Source organism: Phlebotomus papatasi, chromosome 1 (assembly GCF_024763615.1).
Source record: "Phlebotomus papatasi isolate M1 chromosome 1, Ppap_2.1, whole genome shotgun sequence".
Lineage (NCBI taxonomy): Eukaryota > Metazoa > Arthropoda > Insecta > Diptera > Psychodidae > Phlebotomus > Phlebotomus papatasi.
Window position 1 is genome coordinate 20,787,307 of NC_077222.1, and position 23,365 is coordinate 20,810,671.

Genomic DNA, 23,365 nt, shown 5'->3' on the forward strand with positions numbered 1-23,365 from the left:
GTGCAAACAACTTACGATATGCCGTTATTTAAAAAAAGCAAGATTCATAAAAATAGTTCTACCAATTTCTTAAGAATCCTTACTTTAAGACATCTGAACAGTTGACGTGATGGACCATAAGTTTCTTCGGGCCATTACTAGATCTAGAGGCTAAACGGTTTGAGATAGCGACTTGGGATTTTCTGTAACTTCTGCCCAAAAGTCAACCCAACGACTCTTATAGTATTCGAAACGGTTCAGAAAGAAAGAGATGTGAATTTTGATCTGGAAATTTCTTCCTGTATCCCGGACACACAAATTTTTAATGCTTGAAAATAGCAAAATATACTTTTGACAAAGGGGAAATTAAGAATATATGAAATATATTGACGTCTCAAATGTGAATTAAAAAGATTTTTTATAGATTCAACTCAAAATCAAGATAAAAGATCAAGATAAAATGAAGTATTTTACTAACCATTTTTCATTTGTTTTTACTTAACAAAAATAATAACAGTCTGTGTATCACTTAAAACATATTTGTCTGATTCAATCGATTCAATACAGATGCCGATGATATTTTTAAATTCATGATTCTGATAAGTACCAGACTCTTAGCATAAATTTAAAATTTAAACTTTGGCAGTATCAATAAGAAAATATATTTATTAAGTAAAAATAAATAAGATTTTTCTTTTCTTTACCAATAAAAAAAGTATTATTATCTGATGGCTTTATATTGAAGCGTACTCAATTGGAAAGGACGAGAAAACATTTTCTCTCTAAAGTTTAATGAACTTATTCGCTTTCCCTGAGAGCTAATTTGAAGACAACGATAATGAAAATTGAAAAGTCTTCAGAAATTATGAACAGTCTAATGCTTGAGAAAATTTTCCATTTCCCCAAATTTCCTTTCTCAAACATAATTTGTATTATATCCCTTTAATTTTGCCTTTAAGTCATGCGAATGTGAGAAAGCAGAGGTTTCGAAGATTACCCCATGGGTGTTAAGAATCATCCAATCAAGGAAGAATAATATTGCAACATGGGAAATTGGAATTTGCTCCTTTAACATACCCCCACTTTTGGAAAACCTTTGCCATTTTCATGTTCATTTGTGTATAATGTTCATGTATCAAATTTGAAAGTTGCCATTCCGGCGACATCCTTAATTGCTGGAATAAATTCACCAAGACCCTCTGGATCTCTTGTTCCCACAAATCCTTCCTCTCTGGCCATGGTGTGAGTGGTGAGATAGACCAACAATTGCCAGAGAGGATGGGAACAGTGTATAAGAAGGGGATAATTAACAGATTTTATATTATACGGCAGACTTTGGAGACACAAAACTGTCAAAACTTTGTGTGCTCACTTTCGATGGGTTGGGGATGATGTTCTCTGGGGTGTGGTGGTCGTCTCGATATCAATGCTCCATGACATCATACCCGAATTTTCCCTCCGTAGATGTGGCTAATGAACGATTCGAGCAATTAATTACAGTGTCAATGCTTTAAAGTTTATATATGTACATAGAACTTCCAGGAAGGGGCGTGTGAGTTTTTTTTTGTATCACAGAAAGAAGCAGACAAACTTTCAGTCAAGGCGTTAACGTAGATTATCCTAAGTTGTCTATCGTATGTCTTTTTCTTTTTTAAACCAACCCCAGTTTTTCTGCAAACACTGTAAGTAAAAATATCCATCAGAAAGGAAAAATAGAAAATCATTTTCTTAATTTATCCTAAAAGTATTTTCTTATGTTTGATGAATTAAAAAATCCACCCCGCAATAAATTCACTTTGAAGCAATAATTCTCGACAAATAGCCATCTCTATGGAGAATTCCGTAGATTGGCTAGAAATTGGGCACATTTGAACAATAAATCAAGTTCTTTGCTACTTTTCCTTTGTCAGACTTCCTCTTTTCTTATTCCGCGTGCCCTCATTTTCCACATAACACATTCCTCCATCCCATACCATCTCCTGGACAATCCGGGGCGAAAACATTGTACCCCAAGGGATGGGGACTCGGACAAAAAGGCGTACACCGGATTCACATTATTTGCATAAGAGTTGCCATGGAATATCCACAGCATCATCAATTACCATACCGATTGCGCTACAGCAAAACAATCCACGGCAAAAACTTTGCAGAGTTTGCTTCACCCTAATTATCTTTTGCAAGAATTTTTTGTACAGGTTTTTGTCACGAAAAGTAAATGATAAAAGTACCACCCAATCTATATTTACTCTTTTAGAGTTTCGGTATGAAAATGTTAAGCATAGAGCTTTTAAATTGAAAATAGAATATGTTATTATTGAAATCCAAATTTAAAATTTATTGATTTTGGCAATTTTAAGCAAGTTTAAATAATTAATTTATGATCAACTTTGCATTATTTTCTGATCAAAATAGAATATTTTGTTGACTATTTCAAATTTTAGCTGGTCTAAATACTAATTTTCTAATCAAAAAATTATTTTCTTATGCTGTATCGCTGTGATCAATTAAATATTAAATTCCAGAGAATATATCAGAATCACCATGTTTTCTAAGTTTTAAAAAAAAACTTTGAAAGCTTTCGTAGCATTTCGTGGTCTAAGTGATGTGAATAAAATAATTTAAAATAATGAATATTATAATAAATGTACTATACAGCGGAAATATCAAATATTAATATCATATTTTATTTATTCATTTTTTGGTATTTGCAAATTTTTGTCATATAAATAAAAAACTTAGGATAAGTGTGCCAAATTCCGGCCTACTTGCAATTCCGGCCACCTTTTTTGTTCCCTTGAATTTTCATGAATTTTCTTTTGTATCCTCTAGAGAATATACAGTGCAAAATGTAACAAAAAAATGTAGCTTCGACAAACGAGATGATATAAAAAAGGCATTGTAAGAATTCCCGAAGGGTAAGAAACTATGAAAATTAAGGTGGCCGAAATAGGCCACCAAAGCTATGTCTACGTTTTAATTCATTTCAAAATGTATTAAGAATGATTTCAGAGTAAATAAAAACAATAAACTGTCTACAAGGTTCAAAGCAACACTTTTTAAGAAGAAGTAATAAAAATATAAAATTTGCATTAAAAATAATACATTTGAAACTTAAGACTTTGGCGCTTATATGCAACAATGCCGAAATTTGGCACACTTACCCTATGTCCAGAACTCTCATTACGGTATACACGTAGGCTAAGTGTCAGATGTGCTTTAAGAATCGAATTGGAGACCTCTCGTTAACTAAACAAGGGCTTTATCAACTGTAATAGTTCACTATTAGAGATAGAGGCTACTTGCTCTGCTTGATTTGGTATACGACCTTAACCAATTGAATGTAGCGCTTCAATTGAGCATTCCCGGGGTTGCGAGATTTGAAATTGAAAACTGTATCGTGCGTACAATTGAATCGGTAACACCCATGGTGTTCAATGATTTTTAGTTTATTGTGAGAATTATGCGTTCTTTTTATATAAAATGTTCCTAAAAATTCAAATTTATTTATTATTTTTTCAAAAATCCTTCGTTCAAGAATTGGTTTAACTCATCTTCTAAAATATTTGTTAACAATCTTGTTCACCACAACGTCAGTTTTCTCCAAAAAATATCTCTGAAAATCAGGTCCAAACAGCTATATTAAAAAAAGATAATAAAGTTCAAACATTGTACTTTTATATGCTTAAGAGCTTGAATAAAATAAATATTTTTTATTAGGGTTAAAGAAATAGGGTGAAGTCATCACTTATGGATGTTATACACATGGACAGCGAGCAAAAATCTTAAAGTCTTACCTAAAACTTATTTCAAAAAAGTATTACGGGAAGTTCGCCAAATTTCAGCCAGCTTCTAATTTCGGCCACTTTAAGTGTAATTTCGGAAATGCAAAAAAATTAATTAAAATTATGTATGTAATCTTCGAATAGTCTATGAATTCATTTTGCTTTAAATATTTATTCATTTTTGTATGTATTAACAAAAAGACCGTTAAATTTTATAATTTGAATTTGAATTGCGTTGTAAAAACTCAGTGTGGAAAGAGTCTTACAAAAAATGTGACAGATCGATTGTGTTTCTAGCAGTCTTCTGATTTTTGGTGAAGTGCAGAAGGTTTTTCTTCGGTGTTTTTCATGAAAATTGATTAGTTTTCATTGAAGACTCTTTCTGTTTATGTTAATAGTGAAATCAATCCTTTAATTTCGGGTGAAATTCCCCAGCTGGATCCTGTATTTCGCGTAAAAAAGTATATATTTTGTGAGCGTCTCTCAGGTGAGATAGTGTTGCCTATTCCGGCAACATCTTTTGCTTTCCTAAATTTCTTATTCATTTTGTGTTTTTTTTTTCAATTTCTGAGTTCTACAATGTCCAGAGAAAAAAACCATCGCTTCTATGAAAAAGATGATGTGGAAAAGGCCTTGGAAGAGTTCAGGAAGGGAAAATTTCTACGGGAATTTGCGCGTAAATGTGACAATTCAGGTCTTCAGGGCAAATTACACGGAAGATCTCTGTGCTTGCGGATCATATAAACGTATTAAATTATATATTAAACCCGTTCCGTTTGACGTTTTGAAATTTTCTATCCGTTGCGTCACAAAATGTGGTCAGAAAAAAGGTGGCCGGAATTTCACTCAAAGTGGCCGGAATACTACCCAAAGCAATGTCCATATTTTTTATTAATTTTTCAATATTTTATGAAGTGATTTAAAGAAAACAAAGATGATAAACTAGTTTTCAAGGTGCCAGGCAACCTTCCCGAAAAGGAAGTAACAAAAAATATCAATATGAATTAAAAATAATGTATTCCAAACTTAGGACTTCGGTGCTTATATGCAACTATGCCGAAATTTGGCACACTTACCCTATATAAAATTTTTAGTTTTGTTGTGATGAAAAATTTTATGATTTTCGAAATCTGTTTTAAATAAAAACTTAAGAATTTTGCAAGCTGTTCATAAGTGTATGGCGTCCTTAAGTCATGACTCTTCCCTTTGCTATTTTTTTTAGTCTTTTTGAACCACGTAACCCCTTAAGACCTAAACGGACAACTTTAGAAACCGTGTGCAAGCTAAAAAACCCCCATAGGATCTTCAGCAGGTTCGACGTTCTCCTGCGTCCTCCTTTGCAACTTCTGCTCTTCAGTATCGATAGATGAGCCTTCTTAGTGACCAAATAGAGGTTAAAGAAATATACTTAACAAAAATAAATTCGAAAGTCTCTCTGACTGAAATTCAAAATTGATAGAAGAACTATTTCACTCGTTCAGTTACCATTCCGTGATGCTTTGAAGAATTATAGCCTTAAGCTAAATAAAAGTTTTCTTTTAACAAAACCAATATGACATCACAGTATTGCTTTTTGCCTTTTTTTTATATTGATATCCGTGAAACAGCCTGAAGGGAATGTACACTAAAACCAAAGAAATATTCAACCTTGAAGGGTCGAAGGCAGGTTTTGAACGGTCAACGGTCGGGACTAAATAAACAAAATTTTCCCTATTGCCACGTTGGACTTTTTGTTGGTGACCAGTAAAATTGGCAATATTGGTTGAGCTTCGAAAAATAAAATATGCTGTGGTTTTTGCAAGAAAAAAGGGTAGATTTCATGCAATATAAATTATCTCTTTGGGCTCCATAAAAAGATTGTCACAATTTATCCACTCATGTCATCGAATGAAGAAAAAGGGGAAAAAAGGGTTGATTTTAAAGAGCAAACCCCATTTGTCAGTCGATGAACTATTATATCTTCTTGGAGTTCCTTATAACTTTTGCAAAATTCTCCCTATACTTTTTTATCTCTGGCGAAAGCGAAGAGTTATGAAGATTTTTTTCCCTCGGGTATACCATCATTCAATGATAATGCAAAATTACAGAAATATGTTGTGCAAATGTGTTGAGCATTAACTATCGTGTTCTGGCATCGTGTTTTGTGTGCCTTTAAATGGAAGTAAAAGCATAGAAATAAATTTTATGTGTAGAAAAATTTTTGTCCTTTACACATGGCTGGGAGGGAAAATACGAAAGAAAGTTTGTGGCCAAGAGTTTAAAGTGCTTTCATATTTTACATGAGTGCTAAAATATGGATTAAACTTAAATCATTATTGGGACCATGTGCCAAAAGTAGCATTTCTCACGCTCATTGAGCTTTTGTTAGTAATGTTTTTAGCTGGAAAATTCTCAATGTGTCTCTCTCTTGGGGTAGGATTTGTGGCTCACAGGGAAGCTTTTCCATTCTGCAATTTTGTGTCCGCCCACGAAAAAAAAGTGCCCCAGAGGAAAAGTTCATCGTCAAAATTTTCATGGAGGTGGTGGTTGCACAGTCTCCAGGACCAATTTATGCTTCCAACTCTCTTCCTTCTTCTCCCTCAAATACCATAAAATTTCTGCCTGTGAAAACTCTTGACCCAATGTCTCATTACTTTTACCGTGTGCTGCAACTAACTGCTCTTGTGTTTATTCATTTAAACTCGTGTGCCTTTTTCGGTGACATAGCTTTCACTTCCGCTTAGAAACTGCACCACGTACAGTTATAAAACTTTTGGATGACAGTGAGCGGAAATGGTAGAAAAAAAATTATATTTCGTATTTCCCCAGATAGAAAGCGAGGAAAGACTGTTATTTGTCCGTTTGTATGAAAATTTGCAACAACTGCACTATTTAATTGCATTCTAAAGATGCCTTTTCTTATCATCAAAACCCCCTCGTTTACCACTTCAAATGCAGCTTTAGCACCCAAGCACTTTTAATAGCAACAATGAGAAAGCATAAATTGCGATTATTATACAAATAGTAGTTTTTTCTCACATTTTATTTCACTCAACTTGAACGTATAAACACAGCGGGGACATTCTTTTATTAAACACAGTTTTTAGGATATTGAATATTATTAGTCTAAATCCAGGTCTGGAGGGAAGTGGGGAACCTTTGAAAGTGGTGCATCTTTGAAATTAGAATTTTGCACCTAGTTTTAATTAAAATTTAGCCTTATTGTGATATAATTTAGGTGCCCAAATGGAATGAGAAGCTAAATTACATTATGATATGGCTCAATTCTACTTAAACAAAGGAGAAAAATCATAATTTCAAAGGTGCCCCACTTCCCCCTAAATGATTTTTTTGTCTATTAGGTGAGATTCTTAACAATCTCACCTACTATAATCCTAACAAAATCTCATGTCCTCCGATTGGCCCCAAACTTTGCCAGAATGTGTTTTGACACTTCCTGATCACGAATAAATGGATAGCTAAAAACCGTTCCCGTCCGTCTGTCCGTCCGTCCGTCCGTCCGCCCGTCCGTCCGTCCGTCCGTCCGTCCGTCCGTCCGTCCGGCCGCTCTTTGGAGCTTAATAGCTCCTAAACTAAAAGAGATATCGACTTGCGGTTTTCGGCAAAGGTTATATATCGTATGAAAATTGCAACTTGGTGCATTGACCCCCCACCCCCCACCCCTCTTTCCAACATTTGGAATACCCCCTTTTTTGTTTTCTTAATGGCTCCGCCCCTATGGCATCGAGTGGGCTCAAATTTTAGAATGTTATAGCTGGACCTTAGGGCTTTCCATCAATACCAAACTTAAGGTCCCCCGACCCCCCTGACCCGAGCTATAAGGGTCCAAAAAAAAATTCTTAAAATGGCCATAACTCTGGTTTTAATTGTCAGAATTTAAAAAGTGAGGGCTTTTTGGAAAGCTCTCGTGAAATGCCACTTCCCCTTCTAACATCGCAAGTTCGTAAAACTACCGCTAGGGGCGCTATTATTAAAAAGAAAATTTTTAAATCTTATAAGTTAAATAACTCAAAAATTCCTTATGCAATCGGGCTGAAATTTTAGTATGTTGTAGCCGTTGATTATACCTATCAAACAAAAAAAACCTTAAGTCGATCTAAAACCCCTGACCCGAGCTATAAGGGGTCAAAGTTCGAACATTGACCGGCCTCTATCTCCGGTTCTAATTAACATAGCGACATAAATTTTACCTTTTTGGTTTCGTCTCGATGAGCACTTTCAGATGGAAGTTTAAAAAGTCCCCATAGGTGGCGCTGCGATAGCGTCAAAATTCATCGAAATTCAAAATCATTTTTCTCAAAAATTCCTTTGTGCAAGTTAATGAAATTTTAGTATGTTGTAGTCCAGTCTAAGACTTTTCCAAAATGGTGCGTAAGTACGCTGTGGTTTCTATAGAACCGGAGATATAAGGGGTCAAAGTTCACGAAATTCAAAAAAATATATCTCCGGTTCTATGTGACCGATTTTGATGAATGAGGGCTTAAACGAAAGATCTCACCAAATGCTACAACTTTCTAGAATATTTGAACTTCGTGGGACCAACACCAGGGGCGCCACAGTCGAAAAACCAATTTCAATATCACATAACCTCAATTATCTCGACTGTCGCTGAACCGATTTTGATGATTACTTCGACATAATTGTAGAGCACATTTGTCTCTACATTTCGTCCATACATCATTTTCTACTCAGACTACGCTATCACTCCGATTTTGCCGTTTAAGTGTGAAAAAATTGATTTTTCCCATAATAACGCTTTGAATTCACTCAGATGCCAATTTGACTGCCTCTACTCCACTAAGACACTTAAAATAGGGTTTTAAATGGAAAGTCCCACAAAATACAACAATTCCTTGATATTGTTGAAGTTCAACAAATGACTACTTGGGGCACTCTGGATGAAAAAACAAGTTAAGAAACAAAAAACCTCGATTATCTTGGCTTCTGAATAATCGATGAGATCATGTTCTATAGGAAAATTATAGAGTACATTCTGGTCTACATTTCACCCATATATCACTTTTGTGCCAGTTCATCCCAATCCTTGATATTTTGGTTTAAATACAAAATTTGTATAATTTCACGAATTTGATTCAAGATAACTGAATGGCGTCTCCCAACTTCAGCTCTAAATCGAATTTGCATGCACTCCGAGTTAGCTCACGTTAAGAATCTCACCTACATAAGCCGGTTAGGATTATCTGTCCCTTTAAATACATTGAATAGTAAGTTCAGAGTAAAAGTATTTTAATTAAGCCAATATACTTTGAACTTTTTGTTAAAATCCTTTTAAGAATGGTGCCTTTTGAACCCTATATTTTCAGCAATTCTAGCTCATTTAAAAAAAATATTCTGTAAAGGATATAAAAGAACGCAATAATAGGGAAATCCGGAAGTCGTCGGGAAGAGACATTCACTCAGGGAAACACATCAACTATCTCCAGAGCTTTCGGCTCGGTCTCCAAGCCTTCATCAGTGGCTGGAGCAAAAAGAAGGAGCCGTTTTTATTTCAATTTTTAAATACATAACAATTTTTAAAAACTCACTCAAGTCTTCAAATTTTTTTCACTGAGACTCGTTCAGGGTTTTGGTCAGGATTACAATAGGACATGAGAGTGAACGGGGTTTAATTGATTACAATTAACGTCGGCTTATTCCCATAACAAAACAACGCATCACTTTTAATGGAATTAAAGGATATTCCAGGATATTTGAGGAAAATCTGGATAATTGCAAGGAAAATAGAGAGACATGGATATGATTTCTTCTAGGAAAAGATTCCTTTAGTTCTTATGTAGACATCGTTCTGTGGCACCAACAACTTACGGTTACGATATATCGTTATTGAGAAAAAGCAAGTTTCATTAAATAATTCTACCCATTTCATAAAAACTCTTAGGAAATCTCATAAACTTGAAGCCATGGACTAAGTTTCTTCGGACTCCGAAAATACCGATGGTTGCCCAGCACACGAAAAAAGTCTTCGTTTTGTTATCTTGTAATTATCGATGTCTTTAAAATATGATTAGTTTGTAAGCAACCAGAGAAAAAACCTAAAAATATAAAAATCTAAAAATATTTATTTAAAGCTTAAGTCATACATCAACTTTGATTCGAATTTCATTAAGATTGGTTATACCGTTTTTGAGAAATAAATTATTATGAAAATTACAAATTTTTTGAAGGATATCGTGAATTTCCCAAGGACTGACTATCCTTTTTGATAGGTCTCGGTAAATTTTAAGTTATACATCAGTATCTACAAAATGGGCCTAGTCCCGTCTCTGGTGAAAGGTTGGACCAGCTCCCATACATTTCTGCCCATTGTCCTTTGGATCAATAGTATGACTTTTAGGCTAAAGGAATAAAGGACAGGAAAGACGTCTATAGAGGGATAATAGAAATATGGTTTTGAAAACGACTTGAAGAGGATGAGGATAGTAGGAGAAAAATCATATTAACAAGTTGTCAAAATCGTTAAAAAATCTGATGAAATTTTTTTTCACTTCTTCTAAAACCATAGAATTATTCACTGTTTCATTCAGAAACATAATATAAAAAAATTATCAGAAATATTAAAGAAAATTTATAAAATAATGATAATACTAAAATAAGTCAGCATGCACTATAACTGGGTCGCCTTTTCGCTAATTCACTTTTAATTAAACCTTTGGGTTTAAAATACTTTTTTCACAAGGAAGAAACAATAAATGTTTTCAATCAACGAGGTGTCATTAGCGAAAATATCACTGCTAGAATTTTTTTAGTGAAGAACCCAGCTGGCACTAGATTGAAATTAGTCAATTACACTCACTTATTTAATAGATAAAAATACTATTTTTGCTTTTTCTCAAACCTGAATAGTTATATTATGTTACTGTAGTGACTATGTTACGGAAATAAAAATAAAAATATTATTTTAAGTGGATTAGTCATAAACAATCCAGATAGCGAAGCGCCCGGATTAGCACACTTGACTATATTATTTGTAGATCACGAATTTGAGCATCAAGAAAAGCTGAGAAACTTTGGCATCAATTTTTGTTTTGAAAGTTACAGAGTTTCTTCAGTGCTATCAAAATTGAATATTCAATAGTGAATTCTACAGAAGTTTAATTAAATTTTAGTTTTGTTAACATAATTGTCATCGTCAGAAACCAGTGATATCAAAAGGATTTCTTCCTTTTGTGCGTGTAAGAGAAACTTTAAAAGTATTTCTTCAGAATTTCATATGTGTGGCGTAATTTTCTTAATGAAGCAGCAAAAAGACAAAATTGGAGTCTAGTGTCAAATTAATCTTCATTGCATTGGCATCAGGGAGCAGCAAATAAGTGGAGCTTTTCCCTTTCTATCCCCAAAGTAAGGATAACTGAGAGGCGGCAAAAGCCTGCAGTAGCGCACTATAAATTAGCAATTATAACTTTGTTCTTTCGCAATCTGGTGGTGAGAAGAAGCTTCTTCTGCCATGGGTGGAATTCCTTTCGCTTATCCTCACTTGAGAGTGTCATCAAGTCACGGAAAAAGGAGTTTGGGGCCGGGAACTTTGGCACTTAAAAGTGTGTGACTGGTATCTGCGAGATACCTACTTTTCTGCCCATTTGCACTCTCCATTTGGATTGTTGTTCCATTCCACTCACACAAGATTTATAACTTGAGCTTTTTTTCGCAACTTGCGCGCTTCCTTGGCGACTTGGGTCGGTAATGCCTTTTGTATTGTTGACAATCAGATGAAAAAAAAAGGTGAATTAGAGCTTCACAGAGGATGCGGAACAATTTACTTAAATGTCTTCTAATTTATTGAATTCTCTACTCATTAAGACGATAAGAAAAATCTTCAAGTTATCCCCCAGACAAGAAGTCCTTTGTAGAATTTTTTGCAATTTTTTTTCTTTATTTATCTCAGACAAGCTTGAAACTTTGAAGTTTTCTCGCAAACTTTTCATTGACTCAATTGCATAGTCTCGCCGAAAAAAAATGCAAAAGTGTGTGTTAGATGAGGATTATTTTACTATTTCATTGTGAATTTATCACGTAAGGAAAGAAAAGGCTCCGGAAAAGGTGTCTCAACCGGTTTTCTCTGTGAAGAAATTAAATTTAAATTTAGAGCGAAAGTTTTTTCTCACAAGTGTCTGAATATACACAACAGTAGATGAGTTTCTTGCACACGAGCCATGAGCAACGAAATAATTAATATGCAGAGATAGTCAAGTTATCTTTTTTTTGAAATACAAAAAAAAACATTATAATATTAGTCACCATCACCACTGAAGATTTTATGGACTTTTTTTTATCCTTCTCACAAGTTTTCAAGTTTTGCTAATTAAGTTTTTTTTTTCAATAATTTATTGTGCAACCAGCGATCAGAGTTTTCTTGAAGCACAGAAAAAAAGGATATGAAAAAATGTTTTAAAAGTATAAGACAATTAAAGGAAAAGGAGAAAAAATAGAAAACTTGGATTAGAAAATGAGTAAAAATAAGATGACGGTGGACGAAAAATTATATTTGAAAAGAAAACAAGAGTCAGCGCTTTGTGGAGAACAGCGCAAGTGATATCACATGACTTACTACTAAGTACTTAATTATGGAGATTGTAAAAGTTCCTAATTAAAAAATATGTACTCATGACATGAAAAATATTTTCCTTAAGTACTTAATTAAGCAATTATATCTAAGCACTTTATAAGTACTTTCCCTCAAGGATATTAAGCACTCCTTTAATTCCTCAAACTTTTTTTATTTCTTAATAAGCACTAAAATACTTTTGCCTACTTAAAAAATGGAACACATTGGCTCCGTTCAGTAATAACCTTTCGAAGAAACAAAGCCATCCCAAAGTCAAGCCAAACCTATTCGAAAATCTACCGGAAGCCTAAAGTGCAAGTTCATATACCCGCCGCTTTAGCGCTGATTGTTCTGCCATTTTGAATTTCGATATTCTTGACACTTCAATCGTCAACAATATCAACAACAGTGTGCAAACGTTTGCTGCGCTAAGTGAATTTTTGTGTAGTTTTGTGGAAATTTAGAATGTAAGAATGTCTTAATCTTAATTGCAATTTCATTCAAAGAAATGTCCTTTTGATGAACTTCCCAGCAAAACTTCGTTCTGCAATTCCGCAATTTTTCTTCTTCTTCCTTTTTTAACGGCCATCATTCAAAAACCGCACTAGCGATCGTAACGACAAATAAGCAAAGCTATCAAAATTTGTCTCGAGTAAGCGAAGTCTCACACCCGTTACCTAATGGTTGCTTTACAGACGGTTATTTCAAATCCCAAAATTTTATTGTAAAAATTGACGAAAATATACTTAATGAGATGAAAAGAATAATTTTTTCACAAATAATAAATAATTTTAAAGGCCTCAGCTGAAAATCACATCGTAAATTTTTTTTTGTTCTCAAGAAAACTCTTGTACAATTTATCAAAAAATGCAGAATTTTCGGTCGGGAGTATGTTTAATACTGATATTTAATCCTTCTCTATAGACAGCATACCCTCGCGGTATTTATATATAAAATATATCATGAAAATCGTGATTATAAATTCTACCAAGTTGATAAATAATTTCAGAGAAAATATTCCAAGTCCATTTTGACAGAACGACATCTTGAGGAAAGTGCCGAAAATTCATAAAATTTTTTGTAGAAATTCTGCAGAAAATTCTGCAGAATTTTCATACCGCGATCGGATCCACCTTTAGAACAAAATTCTGCAGAAATTCTGCAGAATTTTCGGCAGTTACATTTTCAAATCTGATGAATTTCTGCAGAATTTGCCGGGTGGGTTGTTCACTTTTGAATAACTCGTCGGTTTAAACGTTCGAACTTCCAACGGTTCTTTAGGTAAGTTCTCTCTGATATACCTTCGAATCGGTAAAGAAAAAACCTCAATCGGAGAGAGTTCTCAAATCGGGAAGGTTATTATTGAACGAGAGGATTGATTCCAGCTTATTAATAAGTAAATCTCATTTCGTATTCCAACGTCTACTCTTTACCGGCAGATGTCCCTACTTTCACCCAGAAAATACTTTAATTAAGGACTTAATAAGTACTTATAACGGCTTTGCTTACAACATTGCGCTAGTAACAGCTTGCCTTGTGTTATTCTAGCTTTTACCTCTGTAGGATGCTCGGAAAAAGACTACATTGAATAATTTTCTACTTCTTAATTACTAATTTTTTACACCTAATAAAATATACAACTTATGAAAAAATCGGGGAATCTTATAAGATAAAGTGCCCTCAGTCGACTGATTCCTCAACTCGACCGGTAGAATTATTTATTCAATTTATTTGTACTTGCTATAATATTTAGCTTATAATGTAACATTATTAGGTCAATTACTCCATATATAATACTCCCTTCGCCCCAAAAAAGTCGTATGTTTGCTGGTACATTTTATATAAAAGAATGTACGACTTTTTTTGGGACAGAGGGAGAATGAATCAGTGACAATTTCATAGAAAATGACCATCAAACATTCAACAATTGGCCACCGGTCAAGTCGAGGAACCGATCGCCTTAGGGCACTTTACGTTAGCTGAGTATTTTAATAAATCAATAAAATGCCCAGCTAACACATTGAGCCCAAACACGAGTAGATTTTGATTCTCCAATAGTGTCTTAGATAAAAGGTAAATGGAACTCTATTTGCACAAAAAATCGTTGATGTTCCAAGAATTCAAATTCAATTTCGACTATTCATACTAAATTTTCGAACAAGGTGGGGAAAATGTATCAAATATCACACTAAAAAGCTGGCAAAAGAGTTACTCAGTGATTAAATAATTGAGTGATTAAATAATGGGATAAGAACAGTAGGGGAAACTGGGGCACCACCAAACACGGGGTACCACCAAACACTGAGATTTTTTAATCGGATATTCGACTTCAAAGGATAAGGCCTATAGGAATTTATAGGCACTATAGGAATGCTTTTCCACTGAAGAAATGGTCGAGATGGTCCAAGTAGTTTAGAAATAAAAATTAGTGTTTGGTGGTACCCCGTGTTTGGTGGTGCCCCAGTTTCCCCTAAACGTCGTTGTTCTGTTTTTTCCGCACAACAATGTGAAGACCGACGCATTTTGACACTTGAGCACTTCGAAATTCGAACAGGATTTATCTCAGCCACCTTGCGGAATTATCAAAAAATAAGAAAGTTTCTTTTTTGAATCTTCAAATAGATTTTCGAATTTTTCAAGAACTACCTCTGTACGGAAAGATTAAGTATCTAATCTTATCAACCACAAGTAGATCTTGAAAAATTCGAAAATCTATTTGAAAAGCCAAAAAAGAAACTTTCTTAGTTCCTGATAATTCCCCAAGGTGGCTGAGGTACATCCTGTTCGAATTTCGAAGTGCTCAAGTGTCAAAATGTGTCGGTCTTCACATTTTGAGGAAAAGAAACAGAACAACGACGCTTATTGTTCTTGTTCCATTATTTATTCACTCCATAATCACTGAGTAACTCTTTTGTCAGCTTTATAGTGTGGTATTTGATAAATTTTCCCCACATTATTCGAAAATGTAGTATGAAAACCCGAAATTGAATTTGAATTCATCGAACTTCAACGACTTTTTGTGCAAATAGAGTTCCTTTTACCTTTCATCCAAGACACTATTGGAGAATCAAAATCTACTTGTGTTTGGGCTCAATAAGTTGTTAGCTTAATGACTTAATTTAAAAGAGTTGCAGAACATTCAACTATGGAAAAAATATATGAAAGAGAGACAAATGTCAACATCTTATGGCGAATGGTCAAACTAGTATGGTATTGCTTCGCTTTAACACAAAGTACTTAATTAAGGCCTTTGTAGAAGTACTTAGTTGAGTAGTTTGCATTAAGGGCATGATAACCATTTTCACTAAGTACTTAATTAAAGACTTTCGACTAAGCACATCTTAAGTATAGTTACCCTAAAGGTCAAAAAAATATAGTGGCTGCAACTATTGCCGGAACAAACCGTTGTGGTCCTTAAATCCGCCAGAAGAAGTGTTTCTGATGCAACTGGAATAAAAAAATCGACAGGTTGATCGATTTAAAATTATAAGGTTGAAAATTTTTTAAAATGTTGACTCTGGGAAAGTATGCACCTCAGGCTTCCGGATCATACGTTGCTGGAACTATAGTGAAAGGATTCATCAAGATTTGAAAATTTTTTAGGTACTTTACACTCTTTGATCACGCGTTGAAAGGAAGATTTAATATAATATGAGGCAGTAGTTGTTGGATATTTGCGCTTCTGTATCGAAAGTCGAGGGAACGAAAGGAAATATTTTACAACATTTTTTTTCTGTGGAATTCACTATTTAATATTTTTTCAATCTAATAATTTAGGGAATAATAAATTGGAGTTTACAGTATTTAATTATTATTTCGTTATAATTCAAACTTTGATAATGTGAAGTTCAGAGGCGAAATTGAACATATCCTATGGCTAAAGCATAGGATATGTTCAATTTTGCCTATGAGCTCCACATATAATCGTAATAGGTCTACTAGAAATAACAGGCCATTCAGATAATCTTGTATTTATACTAAAGTTCTTTGTTCATTTACTTCAATTTAAATTAATTAGAGCTGTAGTTTATTTCAATTTAACTTTTGATAATTCAATAGAAGTTTAATTTAATTTATATGCCGAAAGCAAAGCCGTAAAATGAAACAATGTATACGAAATGCTAAAAAGATGAAATAAAAAAATATATTTTCCATACATAATAATAACTTTATGACATGAATACTATCTTTGCAAAGTCTCCCAATATAAAATGATTCATAAAGAGCTTATTTTATGTTATTCATAAAGTATATCTTTTCAACTTGCATTTCTCTCTAAAGAAAAAAAAAGGTTTTTTTTCCATTCCTCATATTTTTTCTCCTGCGGGCTCATTTTCCAAAGTGGATGGTTGACTTTTGAAGTGGAACATCGTATTAATGGATTTTTTTTCATCAACTCCTTCTCCCTTCACCAGACATCGTGCTGGTAAATTAATTCTTAAGTAAATATGTAAACTTTTCATTCTACTTTTGTGAGTTTTAAACAACAATTAAATAGGGTTAATTTTCTTATGTTCTCTTCTGACGATCTGAGTCAACAGTATAATTCCCACAGGAAGTTGGATAAATTCTCAATGATAAACCAAAGAATACGCTAGATTTTCTTTTCTCCTTTCGTCAACTCGAAAAAGTACAACTTTATAAGCTCATTTTGAACAATGAGAAGCCTTTTTTCTCCTTTTCCCTTTTCAAAAGCTCAGATCTTTTTGAGAGATGGGAGCATGAAAGGAAGAATGAGGAGAAAATGGGATGAAATTGAGGCTAAACGTGGAAAAGATGGCCCAAATAGATTGGTTTGACAAAAAAAAGGATATTCATGTATGATTCTGTCTCAATATCCCTGTATTCTCATTTTTCTTCACAACTTCAATATGGATCTGAGAAATATTTGCTGATTCATCAACTGACAAATACATATTAATGTCACGAAGAAAGGATATCCCGGCATCTGTCCTTTTTGTCCTCGAAAGACTCTCAAATGGCTCAAAGTATCTCTTCTCCTCATTCACAGATAAATCACGGAGAGACACAGTACTATCAGACTACAGATAACCTCATACTGGCCTACGCGAGCCTGCGGCTGCAGCTCCAGAGCAGCCACTTTGGGGGTCCAGTACCCAGTGTTGGTACAGGTCTGGTTCTGCGGTGTACCGCTGAAATTGGGAATCTCTATCAGGAGTACACGGAACTTGAGCTGGGTGTTCCGCAGCGTGATCCAATTCCAGCACGAGGTTGGTGAATTTTCTCATTAACATTTGCACTGAATGATTTTGATTTTCACCAGACACCGACTGCCCCCCATTCCTCTGTTTATATTTGCCTGGTCAGGTCATTTAAGTACTGGATCTCTTTATATTTTATAGAGATAATTTTGCCTTACTGTTTAAAATAAGGGAAAATGTTTCAGATTGAATACAAAATGAACTGTTGTACGAAATAGGTTTTAGTTATGGCTAAATTTCCGATTAAACAGTTAATCAACAAAAGAAATAGACAGTAACCATAGTTGCGACTGGTTATGTTCAAGAATTTGATAACTACTTAATACCTTACTGAAAATCCTTTTGAATCCCTAGGGGATATTCTCGAACCTCACTGGAAAGTACATTATATATAGGAACTCTTTTCACTAAAAGAGTGCGGTAATACATTTCCTGATTTGTTTAGGCACAATGGATCCCTGAATCCTAGCTGACCTTCGCCCCCGTCAAAAGATAAATAAAGTATTCCAATATTATCCTCATTATTACTGTAAAATACCTTGAAAGGTATTCAACATAACCAAGAAATAAGTATTCGAATTTGTTAATAAGCTTGACCTATACAGGGATATTGGATTTTTCTAAAGTTTTTGGCTCGGCCACCAATTCTTTCTCAGTGGCTTTTGTGGCTGTGTGGCTTAAGATTCTAATTGTAAGCGATCAAAATTATAGAGTTGAAGCCAAAAGCTTTTAGAAAACTCGATTTTTCTAAGCTATCTTTTCCCAATCTCATTGATTTTCAGACTTTTTTTTACTGACATAAGAATGCAATTTCATGAACGTTTAAAGCTTATTATCAGTTGAAATTACCCTGACTTTCTCTATAAAATCTTTGAATTGTTCAGTAATTTATTGAAACAAGTTTGATAAACAATGTTGTAATGCTCAAATTCTCTCTCACGGATTGAATATTACGACCATATGCACCATCCATCATGAAGTGCAATTGAATGGCAAAGTATGTAGTTCAGGATACAAATTCATTTTGTCTAAAATAACAGTTGCGATTGAAATGCATTAAGGGCTGAAACATACTAGTTATAAAAACTAGACAACCTTTAGTCGGGACACCTACCGGTAACCATAAAATATATTCAAAGAAGTTTAGATAACGTTATACAATTCTATTATTGCTCTAATTTGAAAAATATGATTTTCTTTATTTTTTTATTGTCAACTTTTATCTAGAGAAACAGTGATATATAATATTATTCTTATAACAGTTCAAACCACGTTCACACTGAACTTTCAGTAGGTATTTGTAGGTATTTGAAGGAGTTTAATCGTGAAATGATCTTTAAAATTGAGTTAAAAAACATAAATGCTTAAAGCAAATAGCTGTGTCACACAACAAAGAACTTGAAAATTTAAAGCACATTTAAAAGGGTTATAATGGTAATTTTGTTTTGAAATTCCTGTTGAAGCTCTTAAGCCCCTTAAAAATGTACCACATTATTTTTAATAGTAGCTGAGATGGAATAGAGAGCACTTATAAGCGGCTTATAAAAATTTTAGTTCTAAATAATGTCTTAGAGAATTCTGAAGGAGTACATTAAGGAATTCTTTTTGGTTAAGAATTTAGAATTTGGTTAAGAAAAATTCCAATCCTCAACGGAAGAATATTGTATCGTAAAGAAAGAATGTTAAAAAAAATATCGCACCAAATTTTAGAAGAGATATTAACCATGAGTTTTTTTTATTCTATATTACGTTAAATAGCTTATAATTAATTTTCTCTCATTTTGGCAAAAGGAATATTTAAAATAGGAAAAGTAAAATGCTTTTGAAACAAAGCACACAATAAGATTTATATATTTTTCATTATCGTCACCTCTAAAGTAAATTATTGTAAGTTTAAAGCGAAACTTTTTTAAGAGAAAGACTTAAAAGCTAAAAACAAATACTCCCTCCGTTCCGAAATAAGTTGTACGTTTGGGAAAAAATCTTGTTCCGAAATAAGTCATACGTTTAGGAAAAATTGGAATTAAGGGAAAGTTTGTTGGTAAATGTTTTATGTATCAACAATTATCTCTTGTAAAGAACTATTGCTAATGTCCAGTACTAAAATTGGGGTCCAGTCTTAATGGTATGTTGAGGAACGAATGTCTTAAAAATGTCTTATTTTTGCGTTTTATTTTCAATCTAAAATAGGTGCAGAATGGTGAGAGATACAGACTTGGGACCTTCGGGTGACCCCCCCATAAGTTGACCCTGGGACCATTAATATGTTCTTTATTTTGCCCCCACTCCTTTCCTTCCCCTTCTAAACCATGTTTTTTGGGATTGCTCGAAAACACGTCGTGCGATTTTTTTCTTCAATTCAGAATATGTTTCAGAGAAACATATAAATCGTTCCAGGGTCAACTTATGGGGGGTTCTCTGAAGGTCCCAAGTCCCCATCTCTCACCATTTTGCATCCAGATACATAAACACATTAAAAAAGGATATTCTTTTTATTGCTCATTCTGCAAAATTTGAGCAATAAAAAATGTCATATCGGTAATAACTGTTGAGTTCTACTGTGCATACAAAAAATTTAGAACAAATTCTAGCCTGTAATGTTAATCACAGTCCGTTTTTAAATAATTAACTATCTACCGGAGCTCTTTGAAAAATACGCGAAAAATGGACAACTTCAACATATCGAATCCTCAACATACCATCGCGATAGGATCCTCATATTATCCCTGAACATGGAGGATAGTTCATACACAAGATATTTGTAAATAACAAAAACATTCTCTGAAACCATTCCTTAATCCCTAATTTTTCGCCAAACGTACGACTTATTTCGGAACGGAGGGAGTATTAATTTTTATTAATTTAAATTAAATAAAATTATTAGTCATACTTTCAACTTCTGAAATTATTTTATCATACTTATACTGAGAGAAATCCAAAAAAGTTAAAATAGCATTCCGGAAATGTTTATTTTACCTTGCAGTATTGATACGAAATCGGTGTAAATATTACGCTTTTTAGGTGTATTATGGGTTAAAGTTACCCTTTTTCATGTTAATTTTACCCTTAAAAGGTGCAAAATTATCATTAAAAAACTTTCATATATTTTTACACCTAAAAAGTGTTAAAGTTATGAGGAATAAAATCGAACCACCGTTTTTTTCTCAGTGTATGCATTGAATTATTTTCTGGTAAAATGCTCACGTTATTTCGTTAATTTACGTATTTTCATTGCAATTCTTACGCAAATTCTCGATTACCGTATTATCTTATCTCATACTCGGTGGCACTAGGTGAAAATAATATAAGAAAATTCGATAAACAGTTAACAAAACAAATTGTAATAGAAAGTAATCGTGCAGTTTTTTTTTGCTTACCGTTTATCGAAATTTTGTTTTATTTCTTCAATTTTCTTATATTATTTTCATAAAAAATAAAAGAAATTCACATTATTTGGAGGCATGAACGTTCGAATAAAGAGTAGTTTCCCCTATTTCATTGTTTTAACGGTGAGTGTGTTTCGTCCTTAATACATAGCTCCCTTGTTAAAAGTTTATTACGAGCAATCATATAGAAGCTGACACATTAACATGCAACACTGTTATTGACATGGAACTTTAACTTTATGACCGAAACTAAATTACTTTTTAGTTATTTTCGGTAAAAATGTACTAAAATCAAATCCGTATTAAGATCTTACTTAAAATTTAGCTAATTTTGCGCAGATAAAAATGTTTTAAAATTCTTAACCGTCTTTATTTGACTTCCGAATATACATATAATAATATGTATAAAAGGGTAATTGACAAGGTGATTTGTTTTGAATTCTATGCTATGAAAGTTTCAGAAACATTATTAGGGATGGGTTTTCCAATTTTCGCTATTTTCCGTTTTCCTACTGTATTCACTGTACTGAATTCTATATTCAAATTAAATTTGAAATATCCAATTAAAATTGATTAGCTATTCATAATCAGATTTTTAATGGGCTTAATCAATTCAAAATCACTAATTTTATTATCAATACCTTCTGTAACTAAATAAAATGTAAATTTATTTGATTTACTAGATTTACTAGTTCGTACTCATAAATTATTTGTTTTCCCAAAAGCACAAATAACGTTTAAGAGCTTATTTTTTCGGAAAATAGTTAATTTACCCTACAGATTTTTTTTTAAATATCGGTATTAGATTTTTTGATATAGAATTGAGAGGAAAATTAAGTTTGCTTTTCAAACTAATTTTCAATTAAAAAAAGAACTTAATGACTATTTTTTGAGTTTATTTAACTTATTTTACTAAATATTTAGCCACTACTGGTAAAAATAAAAGGATCAAATTGATTCAAATTTGATCCTTTTGCAAAGGATGGATCAAATTGACATATTCTATTATGATAAATGTGCATTCAAAGTTCGAAATTGGATCCATCCTTTGCAAAAGGATCACATTTGGATCAATTTGATCCTTTTATTTTTACCAGTGACTGCTTTTCTTTTAAATATAATTATTTTTATTGTTTTTAAAATTGGGTAATTCCGAAAGTGTTTGTAATTTAGGACAGGGTGCACATAAGCAGCAATGTCCTAAGTTTGAAGCGCAACATTTTCATTACAAATCAAGCTGTTCGTTATGTCTTTTCAGAAGTGTTGTCTGGAATCTTGACAAATATTTTATCGTCTCTGCTTTGCCTAAAATTAATCTTATAATACATTTAAAATTCAATGAAAATGTAGAGAAGAATTTGATTGCAATTTTGGACATATTGTTTGTAATTTTGGACAGCTAATCCGCCTTAATCGGATGCCCAATGTTGTTTATTTTAAGAACTTAAGTTAGCAAGTCCTCATCCTGTTTATGAGAAAGAAACGTAGGTTGTTCCAACGATGTTGTCCTCAAAGTGTCCAAAATTACAAACTGTCTCAAATTACAAGGAATTCCTCTAATTGTCAGATTTTTCATTTTAAAATTATTTTGATAAGTGAAGGAAGACTCTCAGGGTTCGCACATATTCTGGCTTTGTGCAATTTATATTTTCGCATGATCCTTTAATGAATCTGACCTACTTTTTGCAGGAAATGTATGACTTAAGAGTGGCTATTAAAATACAGTGGGTGTCAATAGTTTGTTGCCTAATGCATGTTTGAGAAATTAAGTGAAAAAATTACCATAAATTTTAAATATTTTATGTATACATACACTGACACAATTTTACATAAAATTTGACGACTGATGACGCAGATTCATTCTAATAGTATCTCTAGACAATTTCTCATCTTTTATCTTTTTGTAATTTGCCATTTTAACCTAAAGTATAAATTATCAAAAAACAGATTATTTTTTGTTATTTATCATCACTCTTATACACATATCGTCGGTTGCGTCTACCATTGTAGTATCTGCATTTGTTTTGTATCTGCATTTGCTGCAAGCTACAATACATTACAAGCTCTTGCGTAAAATGCTGACACAAAATAAATGCAGATACGACAGAGGTAGACGCAACCGAAGATATATTTACGGGTCCCGGTCAAAATCCCGAAAGCCAAAATCCCGAAAGCCAAAATCCCGAACGCCAAAATCCCGAAAGCCAAAATCCCGAATTCTTAAAAGTGTCATAGCTACTCCCACGATTGCACCCGCGCTTTCTGGAGGCAAAGGAAAATCCTTGGTGTCATGGGAAATCATACTGAACATTTTCCTCCATATAATTTCATCCCATTCACGATTTTGAACATTCGGGATTTTGGCTTTCGGGATTTTGGCTTTCGGGATTTTGGCCTTTTCGGGATTTTGGCTTTCGGGATTTTGGCTGCCAC

The 23,365-nt window shown here is 33.3% G+C and overlaps 1 protein-coding gene across 2 annotated transcripts in view; it reads left to right on the top strand.

Annotated features, from left to right (window-relative positions):
• LOC129798174 (uncharacterized) overlaps nt 1–23,365 on the top strand; it is a 237,517-nt gene that overhangs the window by 211,498 nt on the left and 2,654 nt on the right. For both annotated transcript variants that reach the window (XM_055841183.1, XM_055841182.1), the window contains exon 6: nt 17,336–17,555. In XM_055841183.1, coding sequence (XP_055697158.1) covers nt 17,336–17,555 — 220 coding nt within the window. The remainder of the gene's footprint in view (nt 1–17,335; nt 17,556–23,365) is intronic.